The sequence below is a fragment of the Cinclus cinclus genome, chromosome 4 (assembly GCF_963662255.1).
Source record: "Cinclus cinclus chromosome 4, bCinCin1.1, whole genome shotgun sequence".
In the NCBI taxonomy this organism is placed as follows: Eukaryota; Metazoa; Chordata; class Aves; order Passeriformes; family Cinclidae; genus Cinclus; species Cinclus cinclus.
Window position 1 is genome coordinate 4,204,670 of NC_085049.1, and position 23,839 is coordinate 4,228,508.

A 23,839-nucleotide genomic window follows, 5' to 3' on the forward strand; every position below is an offset into this window, starting at 1 on the left:
GTACACTCCTTTGAAACATGGTGTCCCACTGCTGTTGCTTTATACAGAAAATACTGAAATGCCAGCTCGTTTTCAGAAATTGGGCACTATTGAACAGCATGAGTTAATCTTCAGAGAGGACTGAAAGGAGTTCATTTCAATACTCTGACCTTTCAAATGAGAATCTTTAAAATACATGAAGCCAGGAGTGTAGTTTAATCTTAAATTTAAATTTCCTAGTGTTCTCCTAGAGCATTATCACAGAGTACCTCTGTCTTCGTAGTTGCTATGTAGAAAATGACAGCTGCATAGTGGAGACATGCTTTAAAATTTCCTATACATACTTGATGTATTTTGGGTTTGCTTCGTATGGTGTCTAGCAGCAATTTCCAAAAGAAGGGTGTTGGTTTACTTAGGAAATTTTGGTGACATCAGAGATTGATGTATGATTCTTGAAGGTTGGGACTGTCACGTCTTACCTGTGACAAGTTCAATGACCTTTTCAAAATATCCATTGTATACTGACCTTGCTCTTGTGTTATGAAGATGAATTATTTTTGTCAGGGACATACTTTGTGCAGTTATTGCATCAGAGGAGAATGAAAGTGATTAAGGGATAGAAGGTAGATTTTACTGACCATTAAAAATTTGCCTGTATCAGTTGTGTATAAGTAAGACAGCAGATGGAACAAATTATTGTTTTAAGAAACCTTTTCTAACATTGTGAAAGGCTAGATTATGAGCAGATGAGATTTGCCTGTGTACTTGGTGTTATTAATCATCTCTAAGCTTTTGTAAATTTAGGTTAGTAATTCACAGTTGCGGGGACAATACTCCTTATTTTAATTAGAAACTTATGTATTTTAAAGTAAACAACCTAAAACAGCCACTGTAACTTACCACAGAATCAGGATTTCAGATAATATTATTATAGTGCAGTGTGTTGTGCTTCTATTATTTCTTGTCCAAATTCAGTAGTAGAAAATTTCAGTGAAGTGTATTAATTTACTTCATAATTTTGCTTCCAACTACCCAGATTTTCTTAACATACTGAAACACGTGTAGACAAGTATTTAGAATGTAGATCACTGAAGTAGAATATTCACACAGTAAAAAGCAGAGTGGAGGAATTTATCATTTCTTAATACATACTTCACATACAGTTATCAGTATACAACAAAGATTCCTTATTAAATCTGTTAGGAAATGTTGGGCTGCCTTTGTTTCTGCATGGCTAGTACAAAATGATGGCAAGTAACCTGTGTATGAATTCCATTTGCATTTGATAGATTTTAATATTGTGGTGAGGACCACTGTTATTTAATTTGATGTGATAAGCGTAGACATTGTGTCTGGACTGAAATGGAACACAGTTTATTTTTTTTTAATTCTTCAGTACTTGATTTCTAATGAATCTCTGCCTCTGGATCACAGGCCAATTTGGCTAAAAGTCAGGTTTTGTATGTACAGCATTCAGGTACCATTCACTAAATGGAGGAAGTGAAAGTAAAACATGCATATCTAAGAAACTTAGGTCCTCAAAGTAAATAATAAAAAAAAAAACTAAAATAAAGGTTCCTCAGTGAAAAAAACCAAACCAAAACAACAACCAAATTGATGTAATTTCTGGTTGGCATAGACAGGAATGATAGTATATGTGTATACATCTTTCTATCTATCTATAATTGGTATTCATTAATCAAGAGTAATAATTTGACTAAATCTGTTGACTGTTGATCCACAGACCCGATTTGTTATATTTAAATGCATAGTGATTGTTTCATGTGAAGTCTATTTGAAATTTAATTATTTGAGCACTTAGTGGTGTCCAAGAACTTTAGCTGCCTGACTGCAGGAGTTTTGGAAACTTAAAACGTTTTAAGGTGTATTTGCAAACAAAGTATTGGAGATTGTGAGGAGATTGTGGAGGCCTAAAGGGAATTATTCCCTGGATTGTTAAATTTGTCTGTGTAGAGACTTGGGGACTGCAGGAGTCTGACAACATGTTGAGTTGTCAGGATAAGTTTGGCTAATTGGTTTTCTAGTAGGTTGATAGGCACTGGGAAATGCAGGACCATTTGCTAAGAAAATAAAGCAAATTAAGGAGAGAAATTACGAGGGGGGAAAAAAAAGGACCCCTGCTGCATTTCTTAATTTCTTTTTGGCCCACTCCAACTTTAAATAGGGGTTCTTCCAGCCATATGAAAATTTCTGCCAATTTAATTTCTGGGAACATTCTGAGAGATAGGGGAGGGTTTTGTAATACACATAAAGTAAAATAAGTGCATAAGGCAGAAAGGTGGAGTAGGAAGCTCTTTTATTCCAATCAACACTCACAATGGTTTTTAAGGAAATAAATGTTCCTTCTGGTTTTATTAAATATAAATAATAGTAGTATTAACTTTCTGAGAATGAAAACTCCTTTTCCTATTTCTTGATTTATATTATGAAAACAGGGGGAATTTTGAGCAAGGTGGTTAAGAATGTTGTGGATTGATGAACACTTGGATCAGTGGCAACTTGGTGCTTTTCTCAAGGCTTGTGAGTTGTGTACGTGCATAAGGTCCATCATGCATTAGTATTCTGGAAATTTTTCTTTGGTCTTAAAAATGCTAATTTCTTTGAAAGTGATGCATTTTGGGTTATTTTTAAGATCTTAGTTGTTAGTACGCAACATACAATTGCTGAATTTTCTAAGATGTTTATAACCAAATCTTCTGTAGAAATAAACAAGTATTTCTAGAAGCCCTTCTGTTTTCCTTGATGCTGTAGGAATTGTGGAGCCTTTCACTGTATTCTGGTATTGCTTTTTAATTTTTTTTTATTTATTTTTTTAATACTTCGCTCATTTCTTGGCCCAGGTTTGTCTTTCTAAAAAATTAAATAACATAGTCCTCTATGTGCTTCATCTGTGACATTTAAGACTATTTTTTTCTGTAGGATTTATTGAAAATATTCTAAAAGTCAGTGAATTTGGAGATTCACACTATACCTTTTATAAGTCCAGTGTTTGGGGATAGTTTTAATTGAATAGCTCTCTACTGTGTTTCTCACTGTAGTACCCAGATGTAACTTCTTAGGCATGCACAGGGAAAGTGTACATGTTAAGAAGATATCCCATACAAAGGAAAATGTAATATTCCAGAATGGGTAAAATGGAAACAAAGTTGCTTTGTTTTGTTTCTAGCTGGCACTTTGGCAGGCCACGCTATCCTAATGTGGTAATGCTCCCACTTGGATTTCATTTTCTCCTTCCTTTTATTCTATTTTCTTCCTTGACTTCTCCTTTTTCCCTTCCCTCCAAAGCTATAATAATGCTCAGAAATTACTTCCTAACAGTATGGCATTGGAAAAAAAAAAAATGAGACAGAAGCAGATGCTAAGAACTAACCTTCAGCTGATAACTCCTGAGTTCTCTAAAAAAAATTCTGTGCTGATGGTAAAAGTATTTTTGGTCTGAGGGGAAAAAAGCAACTATAGAGTCATCTGAGTAGACACAAAGATATGAACATGCAAGTCAGCCTTATTTTAACTCTTCTGTTCAGTTTTGCCTAAAAATAGCAAAGTGGGCTGGTATTTCATAGCTCTTGATTATGTTCACTTGCCAATGCTTCAAGCACTTTCAGGTTGACTGCATGAGCAATGAAACATCTCATTTGGTCTTTCCAGCTGCTGTCGATGAAGCCTGGAAGACAATCTTAGGATAGCAAGCACTTTTAACTTTTGCTGGGCTGGATTACATTTTTATTATGATGTTTCAGTCTCAAAGGACTCAGGTCATACATCTCCTCAAGTACTCTGCAAGCTATCATAGAAGGAGGCTGTAAAGCACTGGATTTTTTACACTGAATCACATGAAGTTTTAATCTCTCTGCTTGAAGTACCTCTCAAGGTAAAAAAGGCCAGGAAGTTTAGGACTGGGAATGCAGCTGTGTAACTTGCTGAAGTAATTCAGAAAGATCTACAGTTTACTGTGGTATCTGTATGCCATCTCAGGAGTGGCAGATCTCTGCCTTGATCTTTCATTCAAGTGGCCACTTCGGTATCATTTTCTGTTCCCTATCCTAGAAAGAGGAACAAATTATGAACCAGTTTTCCTAAATAGCTGAAGAAGGCAAATAAGTGCTAAATTATTTCTTTTTAATAAAATTACTGGACCTGCTTACATAGGAGAGCTCTGGAGGTCTCTGTCCATCTGTTTCCTTTTCTTTGGATACCATACCCAAAAATGGTGTTCTCACAATTACAGGGAAGCCCTTACTTTCAATGAAGAAAAAACTGTGTTGATGAAAGCTCTGTGTAAAATCCTGGTGATGGCAATTTGTGAAAGTTAGTTCCATTCAGGAACTGCTCAGTTTAGGAAATGGAGCAGCCTTTGTAGGTGTAGGGCTGCTCTGAAAGACTGCTAGGCACTAGGATTTTCATGCAGTATATTGATAAATAATTATCATGCTTTTTCTTTATACAAGTTGTGAATTAAAATAATATTTATTGATTTAAGTCTTTAAGAAATCTCTAAAGATTATTTCATTTATATCAGGCTTTTGTAGGTAAGAAAGTAAAAAGCTTAAAATGGAATATAGTTTTTTTCTTAAGGATCTTAACTGTTGGGCATAAATCAGTAAAAAATATTAAAAAAAATTTCTGATCTTATGTCCTCATAAGTAATTTTTGCCAAGGTAATTAGAAGTAAATGGCCTGAATATCACTGACTTTCTATAGTCATTTCTTGAATCCTGACTACCATTGGTCTGTTTGTGATTCAGGCACTTAAAGGTTGTATTTTGTAATCATCTGTTTTACATGTCATAAATTATAGAAACCAAAGCTGATTCAGGAATTCAGTTTGTAAAGTTAACTTTGAATTTTTCAGATTTTGTGTGTGCACTTTGTAATGGTGTTTTCTACTCTGCTGCTTAATCAGTCTGTACCATAGGAAAAGCTGATACTGTCTTAGAAGAAGCTGTAATTTTTTTTTTTTTTTTTTTTTTTTTTTTTTTTTTTTTTTTTTTTTTTTTTGAGAAATGTTTCTTCTGGTATGCTCTTCTTTAGTTTCAGAATTTTCTGGAGTGTTTTCAAACTCCTCCACTAAGGTTGCCTCCCACTTGCATATTTTAAAATCCTATAGTACAGAGATCCTGTTGTAGTGCAAAGCAATGTGTGATCCTTATCTTATGGAAGCTGTAGTTATTAAATGTTGATTAATTTTCCTTTCTGTTGTGTAAATCAGATTTTGCTGTTGTACCAGAGTCTCATCTGATTTGCCAGAGATACTTCTTATTCTCAGATTTGAAGAAAGTTAGTAGTCACAAGGTTAATTCTTCAGCATTCTTTTGAACCTATCAAACAGGCTATTCATTGAGCCACCAAACTGTATTTGCTCTGTGTCACTTAAACCTTTAAAGGTTAACATTTTCTGCTTAGGATCTTGGAAGGTGCTGCTGTTTAGTGTGTAGGTGCCACATCGTGGGCTCATATTGAGCTGTCTTTGCTGTCTTTAGCCATGACCAGGCTTTAAGCAAGTTCTAAAAGCTTTATTTCCAAGGGTATTCTTCACATCAGGCTTTGTAGGCTTTGAGTAACTGGCTTCCATTTTGTGTGCATATTGAAGACTATTTTAAGCACTGGAAGCTTTGATGTCCTCTGATAGTCATCTGTGTATTCTGAAAAGAAGAATTGTGTTTAATACTCCTACTGCACTCCAGAAGTTACTGTTTGAAGTAACATTTAAAGGGTTACTCTTAGGCTCTTAGTCTCTTACTTTTGAAAAAAAACTTAATGGATGCCCTCCTGTTTCTGCAGTCTGCCCATTTCCAAGATTTGCATTTTTAAAAACACAGTAACTTTTGATGATTTATTGCGTTCAAGTATTCCATTATCCTATGTGTGCTTATCTGTATATATAAATCCCCTAAACTGGTGACATCCCCTCTCTTGCTCCTACTGGAGGTATTTTTTGATATATTTCTAAACTGTGTTCTTGATGCACATCATTCACGTGGAGGTTGTATTCTGTGTTTTCAATGACTCTGAGTATTTTCTTTTTCAAGAAAGAGGCCTGAATCAAAGTGAAACTTACTTAGATTGTCCCTTTAGAAACCTTAGTTTTTAGTGATAGAATATGTGGGACACTTGTGTCATTCTCACTGTCTCTGGACACTGCTGTAAGGATGGCTTATTTATTTGAAAGCTCTGTTTCCTTTCAGAGAGACTTAATGGCTTTTTCACTGTCTTCCAGGTTCTCATATTAACTAATATCATGCTGGGTATTTATCTCTTTGGATCCTAATTATTTTCTATTATCCTCAACATGGAATGGAATTCAATTAAATGATCATTTTGGAACGCAGAAAGACAATTACATTTGAAGTAATTAATTTGGATCATGTTGGAGACACCAGCCATCCTTAAAACAAAAAAACAAATAGAAATGAACACTCTTGGAGGAAGTCTTTGACATATATGAAACTATGTTCTTCATTCAATATATTGCCCCATTTCCGTAAGTTACAAAGTTGTACGTGTTGTAGTATATGTGACACAGATTGGTGGCAGAGTTTTACCAGTCCCAGCACTCTTATTCCCAGAACGTGTTCTGTGAGAGCAGATTAGCTAAGAATGCTGCATCTGCATCCTCTTCCCTTCCCTCCAAAAATGTCTCATCTTCCTTGGAGAAGTGAAACCTATCAAGAAAAAAAAAAAAAGTGGTTTGTTTTTTTTAATAAAAATACACATTTTCCTCTACTGTGTATATATTTTAATGAAGAGTAACGTCACTGGTTCTGGGTAAGTGCACAAGTTGTGACTGCAAATTAGACTAAATAGTGTTATACAAGTGCTGGTGCACTGTGTGCAGTGATTTTTTGAATGGTCCCAGTTTTTTTAGTGGTTGAATCTCAGCCCTTCAGCTCTAGTTTTAGGAGAGTACTTCATCTTACATTTGGATGTGCTTGGTTTTGCATCAGGCTATGTATAGTGCACTTTTAATTGCTTTAGAATAATTTTGTACACCTTCTGCTTCTTTCTTTTTGTTTCAGCAGAACTCTAAGATGTGGTTACAGTCTGAAATGTACAATTCTGTATTCTGGGGCAGCATTTTGTACACTCGTGGACTTGCTGTGCTGCTCTTTGGACTATACTGAGCTTTGTTCCTCTTACCATATTTTCCAAACTTCTGCTCTCCTTTGGAAGTTACCTTTTTCTGCTTCCATTAATTTAGTATGGGCAACAAGATTCTGACTTGCTTGATGTGATGTGGGTAGCCAGTGAAAGTTTTAATTGTAGCTAAAGAGCAAACTGACAGTGTTGAGAAAAAGTTTAAACTTTGCCTGATAAACACAGTTTTCAGTGCAGCGAGAGAGGTGTGGAAAAGTATCAGGCTGACCGTCTTTGCCTTACTTTTCTTCTTCTTAGTTAGCATTTCTTTATTTTCAAAATGGTTGTGTTATGCTATGATTGGCAAGACAGTAAATTTTCCATGTAAATTGAAATTGAGCTGAAGATGAGAAATGGCAGTAACCCTGCATTTAAGACTGATAGCAGACTTCATTGTTTGAGAATTCCCTTTTTAACTGAAAAACGTTCTGCCTCTTGAAAGTGGGCGGCTTTTTTTGAAGAAACTTCAGAGCAGAGGGGAAAAGTAAAAGAAATGAACTACTAATGAAAGGCTTTTAGTTTGATCTTCAGGACTTTTGGGAAGGAGAAGAGGATCATTGGTGTTGGTGAGGCAATATGTGTAAGAAGTTTAGTACCTGACATAAAATTTCACTCCATGACTGTAGAGAAAGCTCATTTGATCCAACAGAATGATGAGATTTTGGAAAGTTGCAATCAGGATGAGTTAAATCTCATGGATTTTCTTTATTTGGCCTTCTTAGTTATATCTACTGATTCAATAAAATGCAAGTTCCTTAAAGCAAATAGAGATCTTTAATTTCACTTACTCTAGCAGCTGCAGGACATTGGGTGTTTCATGATTCATGGCAGAAAATAGTTCTGTAATGATATAGCAGAAACCAAATAGTGTAGTATATCTGGTCTTTTTTTGCACATCGGTGCTGCTACCTTCAAGCACTTAGATTTTATTGCCTCATTTTATTTCTGGCAAGTTACAAGGTCACTTGTGAACTGCTTCATCTATGACTAGATATGAGTGTGTTTTATTTAAAATAAGCCTTGAGGTTTTTCTTTCTTAAAATAATGCCTATTCCTTATAACCTCGGAAATGTGAACTGTATAAACTGGAGTCTCGTGGATTGTGTAAGCTCCTGTCATTTGGGGCTTGATGCTCAGGAAAATTACTCCTGCTGATAGCTTGCATGTTCTTTGTTTTTCATACTTCCACAAGCAAGAGAGAAATATGTCTGGGAAGCTCTACATTCTTTTGCACATCATTATTATTCCTCTTTTTTTGTCGAAAATGTTGTGGGGTTTTTCTCCCATTAGCATATTTTAATCCCAGCTGACACCCAAGTACCACCCAGCCACTCTCTTACTTCCCCACTCCTCCCTCCCCACAGTGGGGTGAGGATGACAATCAGAAAAAGGTAAAACCTCTGAGATAAGAACAGTTTAATAATTGAAACAAAGTAAAATATGATAGTAATAATAATAGGAGAAAGGAGTAAAACCCAAGAGAAACAAGTGATGCACAGTACTGTGGCATAGCACCCACTAACCAATCTCCAGCCCTGCCCCCAGCAGTGATCAGCCCCTCCCAGCCAGCTCCCATCCGTTTATCTCTGGGCCATGGCACTCCATGCTATGAAATATCCTTTGGGCCAGTTTGGATCAGCTGTCCTGGCCATGCTCCCCCCCAGCTTCTTGTGCACCTGCTCACTGGCAGAGCATGAGACACTGAAAAGTCCTTGACTTGTTGTCAGCACTACTCATCAACTCAAACATTTGAGTGTTATCAACACTCAAATCAAAATAAATCACTGTACCAGCTACTCAGAAAAAAATCTGCTCTATCCCAGCAGAAACCAGGACATCACTGTTAGTAACCATTCTACAGATCGATAAAATGTTTCTTAATGTAATCCGAAGTGAATTAAATGAGTCATAAAACTAATAGTTTCTATTTAAACTAGAATAAGTCTGCCACCTCAGAGAGGTGTCTCCATTGCTATAGTTGCATGTTTCTGTTGTATCCCTTATTTCTTAACTTCAGCAATCAGGCAGTCACATGGTTGCTTTGTCCAGTGCATTGCTGAAATCTGGCTCCTTACCATGACCACGTATTTCTTGGTACTGACTTGTTGACAATGGGAAGATGCCATTGCCAGGGACTGAGAGTGCCAAAATGTCCATTTTGGTGACAGTACAGTCATGAACTGATTGAAGTAACAAAAATATGAAGTCTTTTTGTCCTGGGTGTTCATGTACATGCAAAACCAATGTATGCAGAGATAAGCATCCAAGTTGCATTTGGCTTATATATGGTTAAATGTTTTGCACATGCTCTTATAATACAGGTACTTCTTTCCACTTTCACAGTCCACTGGGAACCTGAACCGTGCCCTTGTTCTAGCAGCAATCATTGCTTGATGTCTTCCTACTTAAAATCCAGTCTGTGATCTGGCTTGTTTCTGCTGATAGCTGCTCCACATGAACTAGATGCCTGAGCGATAACTTGAGTAATGTGTCTCCAGCTTGTGGCAGGATGAAAACAAAACAGTTTATACACCTCACTTGAAAGATAAGTCTGACAGGATATTGAAGAATAAAAAATAGTTTTTGCCAAGGCATAAGAGATGTCCTTTGCAGAATGGGATTTTTTTTTCAGCTTTTCATTTCAAATGCCATGTGATAACTTAAATTCCTGTGATAACTTAAATTCCCCTGTACACTTTTTCATAAAGCGTGCTCTGTTCCAGCACAGTCTAGTACACAGCTCCTCCTGAATCTGCAGATATTTTTATCAACTTGCTGAGAGTGAGAGCAAGATTAATCAATATCACTGGTTAATAGCTTGGTACTTGACACTCAGGGCAGTGCTACTTTTATCGTTTTTCTCCTGTAGGAAATCAAAGGTAAATGTAGGAGTTACAAAACAAACACTCTTGAATGAATATTTACAGTGTAAACTAAATGACAATGAAAGAGAATGCTTCTATGTAAATCTTTCAGAACCTTGAGTAAATAAATATAATACTTTTTCTCTTAGAAATCTAAAATTATGTTGATAATCCAAATGGAAGGTCTCCTGGGGTGGAGGGGGAAGCCCCATATGTCACTGTATGGAAATGCTTGAAAACTTACTGGATTGTACAAAATAACTTGTTAAGATCAAGTTCCTTAGTTATCAGCCCCCTTTGCAGAGGTCTTTATATCTAACAGACTGGAAGAATTAATACAGGGAGTTTTGCCATGATTGTTTTATAGTACAGTGCTCTGTGGAGGAGCATGTGGAGTTCTGTCACCTAGTTTGACTGTGTCTGGATGTACAGTGATCATGATGGCCTTCGAATCTTGGTAGTGGTAAGGATGGCTGGCATGGGTAGCTCTGTCTTGTGTTGTGAAGCACATGCTCAGAACTGATTTTGTTCTGAAATTTTGTTTTCTCTGTGGATTGCAGTTTGCAGTAGCTGACTGCAGACTGGTACCATTGCCTTTTGTTGAGTGCATTTCTGATGGTGTTCTAGAGTCTGTGCTGGATTCTTTCCGTGTTAGTCCTGATGTCTGCATCTCTGCACACACTCCCACACGCCCTAGAGACTCTTCAGAATGCTGTCTTAAAACTTTTCATTTGCCTCTTTAATTAAGTATAGAAATGGCTTAATAGAGACCATACCATTTGTATACCAAACCCAGAGCAGGATTGGCAACAGCCCATCAGATAAGTAGATGGTAATATAAAAAGCCTTTTTAATGTTTTTCATTGCAATTATGAAATTAAAATATCATCTCCTTTGATGTATGTAAACTTGTGTTAGGGGAAGGCTAGTTGAAAACAGTACCATGTATGTTATTGATTATTGGTGACAGAAAACAGTTATCATGTCAGACAGTCTGACCAGGAAGAATTAGATAGTATCGTGAAGAAATCCATACCAGTCCGTACTTCCAGTGTTTGAAAAGGATTTTAATGATTATAGCATTGCATTCAGATAAGCCTTTTGTTGACTAGGTAATCTGCCTGATTTGCAACATTTTATTTTCTTGGGTTTTTTTTCTACTTAGTGTTTGCAGCTGATTGTTTTAATAGTTGGAAACATTACTGCAAAGACTGATTTGATACTCCATTTAGTATTTCCCATATTACAATCTTTGCTTGCTTTTTTTTTTTTTTTGGTACCTTACCTAAAGGTTCATCATGTCTTTAAAATCTGGATAACAGGAAATTTCTAATTATAATACTTCCTTGAAATTACATATTTTGTTAATATTCACGTTCTTTTTCATCACACCAAAATACTTGATGAACAAAACAATAATGATACGTTGTCTGAATACAAAAAGTTGTTAATGAAAATGGTGTGGTTTCCAGTTTGATGCAGTTTATTTTTTGTGTTATGCTGCAGGTCTATCAAATGGTTTTGGAGATGAAAGTAAAGAGAGAGCATTAGATGATACTCCAGGAAGAAAAGTTGAACCTCGTCGCCGCTGTGCTTCAGAATCTAGTATTTCATCTAGTAACAGTCTCTTGTGTAACTCAAGGTAAAACTGTAAATATGAAATGCAGATTTGAGACTGGATATATCAGTTTTCTATAGTGCTTTTGACCCACATTGGAGGATTGCATAGATTTTGGAAAAAAGAGTGCATTTCAATTTTCTCAGTCATGTTAGATCCGAGATACCTTTCAGGATTGCTGGGATTCTTCTTCTGAATTCATGTTATTACATATCCAGGCAGTTACATTTTTAAACTGATTGTGCTTCTCTTGCTCTGTAAAGATACAAATATGTTTTTGCATATAATGTCTTGGCTTAATTACCTTCCTAATTTGGAGCACTAAAAATGTGTGTGTTTATTTTTGTCAGGACAAGAGAGAAGCAACTTAGAAAGCAGAGTATTGTACCCAGCAAAGATAGTTTTATAGCTTTGGAACTGTGGGTTGTCAGTCTGTGGGTACTCAGTCTGTCTAGGTACTACAGTGGTGACAGTAACTCTGTACCAGCTATTGGCTTTCCATGAAGTCTTGGTAAAGGACTCTCAGAACAGACACTTCTGCCACCACTGATGTCTCCATCCCCAGTGGTGTATCTTCTTCCAGAGCACTAATCTCTGGTGAAAGGTAGCTGTCTCCAGTATTGGGCTATGAGGATGGGACATACAGGAAAGTTTAGAGTAAATCTTTAGTCAGACAGAAAAAGAGGACCTTATCCATGTGTTCAGGTTAAGGGAATGGTGTTAATGCAGTCATGCCAAACAGGCTTTCAGAAACAAAGACAATTTAATATTGCATCTATTTTAAATGTGATATTCTAGATCAAACTGTCAGTATTTCAGATGCTATGTTTTCTTGAAGACACCTCAAGCGTGCAGAGAACAAATTTTCCATTTTGAGTAGAGACATTTCACAATTGAAAGACTGGAATTTGTAGTGAAAAATTAAAGAGAGAATGGTTGTGTTTTCTATGTAGTAAAACTGTTGGAGCAGTTGAGCTGTTTTTTGCTGATAACCTGGCAATTCTGTGTATGAAAATAATCAGGACTTTGGCTTTTATGTTGTTTATATTTGTTGCTCAAAATATTTTTAGAGCTTGCTCCATTGATTTTACTCTGTACTGATGAAATTTAAATTCTTGTTCAAAATTTTGATTTATCGTGAACGATGTTAATTATCACTTGATAAACTTGATGGTTTTAATATTGGTACTTTTGTAGTTTCAGTCTGCCAAAGTGTGGTAAAGGTAAACCTGCCCTGATACGGAGACATACACTGGAAGATCGAAGTGAACTGATATCTTGTATTGAAAATGGAAACTATGCCAAAGCAGCAAGAATTGCAGCTGGTAACTATACAGAATTGAATTCTTAATAGGTTTTTTTTATCCATTTATTTGACACATTCTAACATTCTTATTTTTACTGCTTAAATACATTAAACCTTTTGAAAGTGTTGTTGACATCCTTCCAGAAACTACTAAATTCTGCTTTTGACTCTTTAAAGACTTTTAAAAGAATAGCATCTGACTCTGATTTTGATTAATTTTCTCTCCTTGCTTGAGGAAATAAAGAGGATGAGTTAATGAATAAAATGATGAATAAAAAGTGAAGATGAGTTTTCTTATGCAGATATTGTAAAAGAAAATTAATAATCATAGGTGCCAGATTAGTAACCCCTTATTACCATGTGGAATAAATTCTGACTAGGAAGTATTCTGAGTCTTACCTGGATACACACCTGAGAAGTCTCCTGAGTGGCTGTATGCATCCTGTCAGCTTGTGAATGATTTTCTGTTCAGCATTAAAATACCGTTTTTGCAGAATGAGAATAGTGTAGATTTCCTTATTGTTAGCTGTGCTGAAGAGGACTTGTAACTGGTTTTATGTACCAGATACAGTTCTACATACATATTTTTTAACAGTTTGTAAGAGAAGGATGAATTAATTGACACCTTAGTGGCTCTTTCTAACTGACATGTGAATACTTTACAAACTGTTAGTAACAGAGCAAAGAAATAGAACTTACTGTGCAGAATGATTGAAGTAATTTTTTCACGGCATCACTTTAAAAACTTTTTTCTTGGTAATTCTACTTTTAAAAGGTCTTAAACCACCTGTTTTTCCCTAGTATGTTTTTGTAGTGTTGAGATAGAACATGCCACCTTTCATTATAAATAAGTGATACCCATTTAAAATGCATTTTCTCTCAGCAGTAAGTGCTGCCTGACTGCTGAGGGAAAGTGCAGCTGCAGCCCCTGAACTGTATCTTGGTACCAGGTTTCCCCATACAAGAAGTGCTGCCCGACCTTTACAGCATATCAGCTTGGATAACTCTTCCCCCTTTGATCACCACCCCCAGTTCATCCTGAGGGTGTAATTCACTATCTGTTGATCAGTCTCTGGACTGTATCTAGAGGACCAGTTGTGGCTTCGGTTGACTGAAAGGCTTAAACCTGTCTCAGACTTCAATCCATTACTAAGTAACAGAGAAGAAAATTGAGGATTCTGGTAGAAGTGTACAGTAACATGAACTCAGTTCTTCACTGCCCTGCTTTTTGAGAAGAAATAAAATACTAGTGGTGCTGCCTGGAAACGTATTGATGTTTTTGAACTTGACTGCAGGAAATGGCAGATCTGAGAGACTGAGAAAAATTGTTAAGAATAAATAGAAATCAAAATGCCAGTTAGAATTTAGGCATAAGAATAGAAAGGTGTACCAGAGAAGTACTGTTAAGTTACCAGGTGCTAAACTCAGTGTGAGTATCCAGGTATCCAGCACTTGGAAACATATGCTATGCAACTTGCATCTTGAAAATCATCGCCTCTGTGACAGGATTGTCATCACGGTAAAAGAAACTGTTACATGAAGTACCATAATTTTATATTTTCTTTGGAGCTTTTTCAAAGGGAATGAATTATCGGAACTTTGCAAACCCTTCCTAAGAGCCAAGACGTTTTAAGATGTGCTCTTTCTAGAAGTGTCTAAACCCTTGTTCTTTATCTGTTGTCTTGGAATAAAGTAGTAGTATCATGTAAAGAGCTCTTATGAATGCTGCCTTGTTTTATTGGTATGTGTGTGAAAGTTGATAATAGTATTTGGATTCTAAGGACCATGAGCTATTGATTAGGAAACCAAGAACTGCAGATTTGTCTGAGGTTTCATTCTGGAGCTTTTTAATTTTATATTTCCTTGTTCTTAGAAGTTGGGCATAGCAGTATGTGGATTTCAACTGATGCTGCAACATCTGTTCTTGAGCCTCTAAAAGTAGTGTGGGCCAAATGCAGTGGATATCCCTCTTACCCAGCTCTGGTAAGTGCCCAGCTTTCCAGAAGTACTGTAGTGACTGCTTCTGGTCTGTTTGAAAACACCATGCATATGGTGTTGAATAAAGGTGGCTTGTTCTGCCTTCTTTACCATTCACTGAATTTGTAAAGTTACTGCACTATCAGATTTTAAGTCAATAACTTCTGCTGCCCTGCCCACCCTTGGAGATGTGCAATACTCCTGTGTTGAGGTTTAACCAGACAGCAGCTGAGCCTCCTGCAGCCGCTCGCTCACTCCCCGTGGGTGGGGGAGAGTCAGAAGAGTGCAAGTGAGAAAACTCACATGTTGACATAAAAACAGTTTCATAGGGAAAGCAAAAACTGTGCACACCAGCAAAGAAAATTCATTCACCACTTCCCGTGGGCAGCAAGTGTTCACTCATCCCCAGGAACAGAGCCAGCATGTGTGCCTTGGGAAGACTGATGACATCACACTGAACGCCCCTGCCTTCCTCCTTCTTCCCCCAGCTCTACATCCTGAGCATGATGCCATATGGGATGGAATATCCCTCAGGTCACTTGGGGTCAACTGCTCCAGCTGTGTCCCCTCCCAAGTCCTTGTGCACCCCCACCCTCCTCACTGGTGGGGCAGCGTGAGAAGGAAGAAAGGCCTTGACTCTGTATAAGCATTGCTCAGCATTTACAAAAACATCTCAATATTTATAGTCCATGCAGTTTTCAGCCCAAATCCAAAACATAGCTCCATACCACCTACCACGAGGAAAATTGTCTCTATCCCTGCTAAAACCAGCATACTTGTCTCAGTAGTCTTTGTTTCTGCATTATATATTATTTCTGCTGCAGAATGAGTATAAAAATACTCTCGATTTTGCAGCTCATTAAGGAAACAAAAAACTCAGTAGCTGGAATAAACTGACTGCAGCCAACTGTGAATGATGTACTGGAAACTTAAAGCTGTTGTTAATATAGGATATATATTTGTGTGTTAATAAGGGAGAAACAGACACAGTTCTACTTACATCAAAACTTGCAGAGAAAATATTGATGAGGCGTTTGGGGTTATATGAACAGTTCATACACTGGCATGATTTATATATGAATCTGGACAACTGCCACTTTTAATATGTGTGTTCTAAGGACAACGTGAAATGTGATCATACAGAGTGAGGTTAAAACCTCTGGAGGTGGCATTCAGAGCACTTAAGTACCCTCAGTGGGTGACTCGAAGACACTTGGGTCAGATGCTGAAAATGTGATGATTTGATGATGGTCTCTTGAAAGGTATTAATGCTAGATTTAAACTGTTGAAGACCAAGGGGTTCCTTTTCTGCCTTCTGCTTTATTCAGCCTTGGTGTTGCTGAGAGTGGGATAAGTTGATTGAGGAGTAAAACCTCTGTCAAGAGAAGAAAATTCTTCTGATTTCTACAAGCTCCCCACAGTATTAGCTTTCTGTTTGTTTATTTCCCAAAGTGAGTTTACTGTGAATTAAGATTGGTGCTAGTGTGGATGGTGGAAAAACAACAGGACTTTGTAGAATAGGAGATGGGTGGAGCAGGCATGGAGTAAAAACCTTTCTTTGGGTGGAAACTAAGCACTTCATAATGCTGTGAGCTGCCTGCAAAGGAGTTTTTCCATCAGGATGGTTTGTTTAACTTCAGCAGCATATTCCCTCTCTCCCTCAAGTTTTGTTTAGAAAGACTTTGTTACTGTAACTGTATTTTTTCTGAAGACTGAATCATTAAATTGGATATACGAGATATTTGGAAGTAACACCTTTTTTTGTTTGTTTGTTTGTTTTTTGTTGTTTTGGGGTGTTTTTTTGTTTTTTTGTTTTTTTTTTTTTTTTTAATTTTACTCCAGAGTTTGAGTAAGGGAGCATGTATTTTACAGAAATACTTACTCCTTAGCATAGGTTGGTTCTTTTAGGTATATGAATTTCAAACCCCAAAATTTGAGTGAGGCCAGTTACAGCTTTTAGAAATCCTGGTTTGACTTTTTCATCCTAAAACCTGCTTGTCAGTCTCAAAGTTGTACTAAGTTGGAATTCAAATGGGACTTTTAAGAAGAACTGATAAGGGTAAAAAAATGCTTTCTTTCAATGTTTTCAGTCAAATCTGCCACTGGATCTCCACTGTGCCTATTCAGCTTATGTCAAAACGTGTGTAACACAAAGTCAGTTTATATCCAGTGGCTGTTCAATTTATTATTTCTTTCTTGTTAACTTAATTTTAATACATTTTTAAAAGGAATTACATCATTTTAAATATGAGGAACTGTCCTTTCTTCTCTCTTACAGATTATTGACCCTAAGATGCCTCGTGTTGCTGGCCATCACAACGGTGTTACCATACCAGTGCCACCTCTAGATGTACTGAAAATTGGAGAACAAATGCAGACCAAATCAGATGAGAAACTATTCTTAGTACTATTTTTTGACAATAAAAGAAGTTGGTATGTTATTGAGATGTACTGTTTGATGCAGTGACTTAAAATTTTAAGAACCTGTACCTTTGGTCTAGAAGAAAATTGAAACATTATTTTTTCCATGGATCTAATTCCTATGGAAGTATAAACTGTAAGGTTAAAATTTCAGATTTGAGTCTGTTTTTTGAACTAAGGCTAAGGCATATATCATCACCAAAAGATACCTTTTTATTGTCAGTTTGGAAAAAAAACACTGCAAATCATTAAATATTTTTTTTTTATTTACAAGCTACTTTAATTTATTGGCCTGATGAAATTGCTTCATTGCTTCATAGTTTATTTTGAAGGAGGATAATTAACCCAACAAAACATTCTCTTTCTCTCCACCATGGTCTTTGGTTTTAAGGCTGGTGGGATTTCTCTGGGGAGGTAGGGGGAGCCACACTAGGTTTTTGGTGTTCTTTTGGTTGTTAAAGTTGTTTTTGATTTTGGTGGGGTTTTCCTAGACATGGAAGTTTCTCATCTACCTTTCATCAAACTATGTATTTCTCTTCTGTGTTCTCTGTAGACCCTCTCCTCTCCTTTCCTAGTTTCCATAAAGGTCAAGCTAACTAAATCTGCCCATGTCTTGTTTTTCTCTTCAATTTGCTTACTTATAGGTATCAGTTTCCTCTTTGGGTGATTGTATGTAGCATCTAGTGATGCTGACATTCTCCTGACTCCCTCTGTGCCAGTATGCTATCACTTAAATAAATTCCTGCCTAAAATATATGACTAATGTTTGCTCTTCTGCCCCTTAGATTTTTTTGTCATAATTTATCTACTCTTCAGTTATTTTCTTAATTATTTGGTACTTCTTCATAATTTGTTTACTTGCTCAGGATTCCATAAGATCCTGCATTCTTCTGCCTTTGAACATACTCAGCCTTCTGTTTCTCGTTTTTTTTCTCATGCTGGATGTCACCAGTGTAACACATGTTTTCCCTGGTCACTTTCTTAATAATTGCTCTGATTGCTTCTTCATCTGGGGAGTCCTCTGCACCTTAAACTTTTTTGATTAGTCTCTATATGCAGGTGGTCCTAAATCATGTAAATATTGTGCAAAGTTGTCTCTAATGGGTACTCTGCTTAGAAGGACAGGAAAAGACTCAATACTTCTTGCAGCCCCTTTCCTCCCCTCCACCCTGACCCCACCAACTTGTTTTGGTAATGATTCTTTCATTGTGATTATTTTGGCACTCATAATTTTATCTCTGTTGTGTCTATTTTAGTCTTGAACCCCTGTTTGTGATTTTCATTCATTTGCAGGGTGTGTGTCACCTTCAGTGTGTGATACCAGTGTCTATCCCCTATGGATTTGCATATTTGTTTCTTCTTCCCCACTTATATGTGGAGGATTTGCAATGCTTTCTTTTAAAAATACGTTCTTAAAACTTCCTCTGATCTGTATTAAAACTGCTAACGGTTAGACTGCTGATTTTCATGCTGCTATCATACTGTCTCTGTCCTTGTACTGACTTGTCACATTTTATTTCAGTGTGTGTGCTCAGTACAATATGGCTCTTGTTTAGAGTCCTTTAAGAGAATGAAAATATTTCAATAACCAATTTCAGTCATGTAAAAGAAAATTTTTGCAGATTTGACTGTCTGATTTCCTTTTGGTTTGGCTTCAAATGGTCTCCCAAACTTATGTTTTTAAACAAAAGGAGGGCTTCTGCCTTTTGCAGGATTGGGATTGCAGACTACAGTATCATATCTTAAAGATATTAATTAATTTACCTAATTTTTATTTTCTTTAATCTCTGTAACTTCAGAAAACAGGATTACAATCAGCATTTATGATTATGATGTCAACTTAATTTATACTTTTACAGTAAATATTTAGAATGCTGTAAATAGAAGAATGGGATATAGAACTTTTTCCATTATCACTTCTCCATGCCCAGAATTTGAAGATATTTATGGAGCTTATAACACAAAAGTACCCTGAATACAGAGCTAGTGGAATTTCATACTGCAGGGTAAAAGCATGCTAAAGCTTTCCCCATAAAGAACAAATTGAGATGCCTGAAATCTAAGGCAAAAATCCATCATCTGAAAATGGCTTGTAATAATGTAAGGGGAAAGAAAGAAGAGAAACAGTATTGTGTCAGGTGAATCTTGAGCCCTGGCCATTGGTAATTGCTGCTGCCTGTTCTTCACCTGCATCAGTATTGCAGGCTAATTTTCTTCTGTTGGTACTTAATCACTACTTACATATCACTGAATTGGAATGCATTCTCTCTTTGTATGGAAGAGGTTTTCTTAATATGTCATGTTCTTTAAATATTTAAGGCAAGTAAGCATTATCTGAAAAGGTGTTTTATTGTTTTGTTTAAGATGGTAAAGCTGATCTGTGATATGAGAAACATGGCGTAGTAGCCCTGACATTTCTGGACAGACTCCATGATTTTATTCTATATTTAACAGATTTAATTTTTGCCCTTTTCTTACAGGCAGTGGCTTCCCAAATCCAAAATGGTTCCCCTTGGGATAGATGAGACCATAGACAAGTTAAAAATGATGGAGGGACGTAACTCGAGCATACGAAAAGCAGTAAGAATCGCTTTTGATCGTGCTATGAATCACCTGAGTCGAGTCCATGGAGAGCCAGTCAGTGACTTCAGTGACATTGACTGACAGAGATTCTCCAGCAAGGCATGGAAGATACCACAGAGACTTGAACTCTACTAATGAACCTCTTTGTCTAAAAGAATGTATTGAAGATACAACCCCTTAATTGTTGATTCAGTGGCCGAGTTCTGCAAACTTGAAATAGATGAGCAATTCTTCTAAATCACCATTGCCATATTGATTAATTATTTTATTGTGTTGTAGATCGGAGGATTTTCCACTAAACCTGTTAAAATGTCTTGTTCATAGTGTTCATAATTGTACATAAATGTATATTCAACACTTAACTTATTCTGATTTTAGAAGTAGCTCCTTAATTCCTTTTATAATTTTGCTGGGGAGGGATTTGGTTTTTGTTTTTTTCCACGCTTTTTAATTTTTCTTTCTGAGGTTAAGTTACCTAAGCACCATCTTCCATCTTTAGGTGTTTAGTGGATCTTAAAGCCTAATATCAAAAGGACATCAGATATAAGTTTGCCTAAATCATATATAGTATGGTGCTGCTTGTATAATTTCTTCCTTGGTCTTTAGCTTCTGGAAAAGACTGCTGAATGTTTGTGTAAATTGTTGCTCTTTGCACAAAGTACCACATATTTAAGATTGATGTAAATTTACAATTACAAATATGTATTTTAAGAAAGGAAGTTGCATTATTTTGGAGGGTACTTTGTGAGAAAGACATCAATAAAAATTATACTATGTACATCACTTGCAAATCACCAAAAACACTCCATTGCTGCCCAAAATGACTTAAGGTTGTTATTGTTTTAAACAAACCTGGCTTAAAGCCTGCAAGCACATTATTTCTTTCAAAACCATATCCCATTTATCTCCCATTGGTTTAATTTTGTTGATATGTGTGCCTCCCTGTGTTTTATTTATTGTAGAAAATGTATTAATTTGCTTTATAATGAAAAATAAAATTGACAAATATATTGATATGCATTTTTATACAGGCACATGAGAAGACAACTTGCTTTGGGAGAAAAAATGTATTGGAAATTGTATAAAATAACTTGATGGTTTGTGTGTAATTTGGTTTTTTGGTAACTTGTAATCTTTTGTTTCCAATGAGGGGATTTATGTAACTTTTAATTTAGAACACTTTGGTAGCAATAGAAACTTTGGATACATTTTTGTATGGTACATGTGATGTATATAGAATTAGTACTTTATTTTTATTTTTAAGAAGTAAAGCATTATGTTTGGGCAGGGGGAAGAAGGAGGGTGGGTTTCCAGAACTGCATTTTTATATGAAAAAGAAAAAAAAATAAAGTCAAGATATTGATTGTTGTAGCTACTTTATTCCTACCTTCACTGAGATACTGAATTTGTAACAATGAAAATGGCAAGGTATGTTTGCAATGTGATTTATAATGGCTCCATTATTTATAAATGCACTGTGTTTGAACTCTTTTGCAGTGATATCGTAAATACTGTACCAAGTTATATAATATGAAACACCAAATAATGCATAAGAATGCACGAAGTATTTATGCCCAGCTTTTTTATAAAGGATTAGCAAATACAGCAAAACCAATACTTTTTAAATCTTTTTTTTTTAAACTTCATTGAATAGCATACTTCATTGTTAAACCTGCTTGAATCTTTATCTTAAAGGGACAATTACTTTTTAAATAGTTTTTAATGTTTTTATTCTCTATTGTTTGTAATACCCCCGTAGAAGCTTGAAATAAAATTTCTTTCTCAACTGTAAATTTTGTCCTGGATTTAGCCCCTGAGATTTTGCTGCAGAGCCCTTTTTCTTACTCCATGACTGAGCTGTTCCAAAGGCACTGGGCCCAGAAGCTGAGTGTTCTCCTATGGCACCCAGCATTGTCCTTGCTGAGCCCTTTGCATAGGAGATATTCCACTTAGCTGAGACCAGTTGCCTGTGATGGACCCTGGTAATTAGGCATGAGTTGGATAAATTTCACTAATTATCAAGCAAACAGTTTTCTCAGACTTGACAGCAGACCCAGCTTCAGGGAGAGCAGTGATGGTAGGTATCCTGGAAGGACCATCAGTGAGATATGCTGCTCTGATGGCCACAACAGCCATAGCAGTTAGAAAAAAAATTAAAATCTGGTTGTTTGCATTAAATATAATGGCTTCGAGTATTTGCCATACAGCCGTGCTCTTTAAAGGGAGTGGAGCCTAATGTGGGCAGTGTTGAGATAGTAGAACCACTTGTCATCCTTAGGACACTGTTAAAGGTATTATAAAAATATGCTGCATCAGGTTTTATTTCAGGCTGGTTCCACAAAATGTACTCAGGTTCTATATGTAAAATAACAGAGTGATTCACAACCTCATTTTGGGGCACAGAGGAATTTTTTTTTTTTTTTCTGATTTGGACCTTGGAAATGCAGTTCCAACAGAAGTTTGAAGATGATGGTACTTGTACAAGAATGTTGATACCCATGAAATACGAAATGCCAGTTCAAAAAAAGCATACACTTGCAAAATGATTCTACATTCTCAGCTGTTTTGCACACTAACAACATTGGGGGGTGAAAGAGCTCATCTTTTGGAAAAAATAAAAAAAAACAAAAAACCCCCAAAGCATTAATTTAATTATTTTGGAACATTTCTTCTAAATATCATGTCTTCAGGGAAAGCTCTAGTGTGAATTTTGCTCAGACTTCCAACTCTTATTTTATGACTGTTCTGTTTCAAAGATGCTTTCCTCAGTTCCTGGGAGAAGGAACATGTGCTGCCTTCATCTTACAGGGGGGACTCCAGAATTACCAGCTGGAAAACTTCACTGATTAAAAGAAGCCTGTTGAGTATCCTGACAAAGCACACTGCATCTTCTGATGAAACTGGCACGAAAAACTCCTTTATTTTTGTTCTGGATATGAGTGGAAACTGTCCCAGGAATTCTTCCCAGGTCCTGTCGAGAGGAGGTTGCAACAATGTCAGTTCTTCCCATACTCTTAGGATGAAGTCCAGTATCCTCCAGTGGCTCCTGAGATTGAGTTAAAAATTAAAATAATTTCTCTGACTTGCCAGTCTTTGGTGTGACTTGGGCATTTTTAATGGATTTCAGACCTACTTAGGGAAGGAGGTCTGAGCTCCACAGCTGCTTTATTTCCAAATTCTAGGGCCTAACCAGATACAGTAGTCAGATGAACCTGTGCATATTGGAGTGTACTGCTTTATGTTTTAGACCAGGTTCTTCTGTGGTGGTAATAATAACAACATGGAGTGGAAATTAGTATTCTAGTGGAGAGAAAAACTGCAACACGCCACATTTTGGCTTGCTAACTTCTTGGGGAGTATTACAGTTTTAAGTAGGGGGTGTAAGTTTGCACATTCACTGCTCAGTTCTGGTGTGATACCTACATTATCAGTTGAAACTACGTGAAAATGTCTTTTCTTGTATCAAAATAAGATGAATTATGTTATAAGCATTTAGGGGGGAAATGTGACTAAAGAATAATGGGTTCGAAAAGTTTTTACCGACCTCAGTGGTTCTTTGGGGAATGTTTGTTGAGATTTTCTGTCTTTTACACTAGAGGGAGCAATGCACATAGACCATCAACATCCACAAAGTAAGTATTCAGGTTTTCCATTTCAAAATGCTGCTATTAAAACTTACTGCTCATGAGCAGTCTTTTCTCCTTCTGGTATTTCTAGTTCATCAGAAGTAGCTTTCTCTGTTCTTGCTGCTAGTGGGCCAGTGTGGGAATGCTTAATTTTAACTAGAGCTAGTACAAAGGAGAAACAGCTCTGGATTTCCAGGCTCTCATGTCCAATTACAAGTGACAAACGAGTAACTTCTTACACTTCTATTTAGTTTTTTTTTTTTTTTTTCCACAGTTTCATTCTGTAGTGTTAGAAAATGGCTCAGTATTG

The 23,839-nt window shown here is 36.4% G+C and overlaps 1 protein-coding gene across 3 annotated transcripts in view; it reads left to right on the plus strand.

Annotated features, from left to right (window-relative positions):
• Positions 1-21,654, plus strand: part of BRD1 (bromodomain containing 1) — a 57,526-nt gene extending 35,872 nt beyond the window's left edge. For 2 of the 3 annotated variants that reach the window (XM_062491587.1, XM_062491586.1), the window contains 5 exons: positions 11,505-11,640; positions 12,814-12,941; positions 14,796-14,905; positions 17,178-17,332; positions 19,801-21,654. In XM_062491587.1, coding sequence (XP_062347571.1) covers positions 11,505-11,640; positions 12,814-12,941; positions 14,796-14,905; positions 17,178-17,332; positions 19,801-19,984 — 713 coding nt within the window. In that variant the 3' untranslated portion in view covers positions 19,985-21,654. Of the gene's footprint in view, positions 1-6,217; positions 6,259-11,504; positions 11,641-12,813; positions 12,942-14,795; positions 14,906-17,177; positions 17,333-19,800 lie in introns of those variants that run through there. The other variant, XM_062491588.1, reaches the window with a different exon arrangement.
• The last annotated feature ends 2,185 nt before the right edge of the window (positions 21,655-23,839 follow it).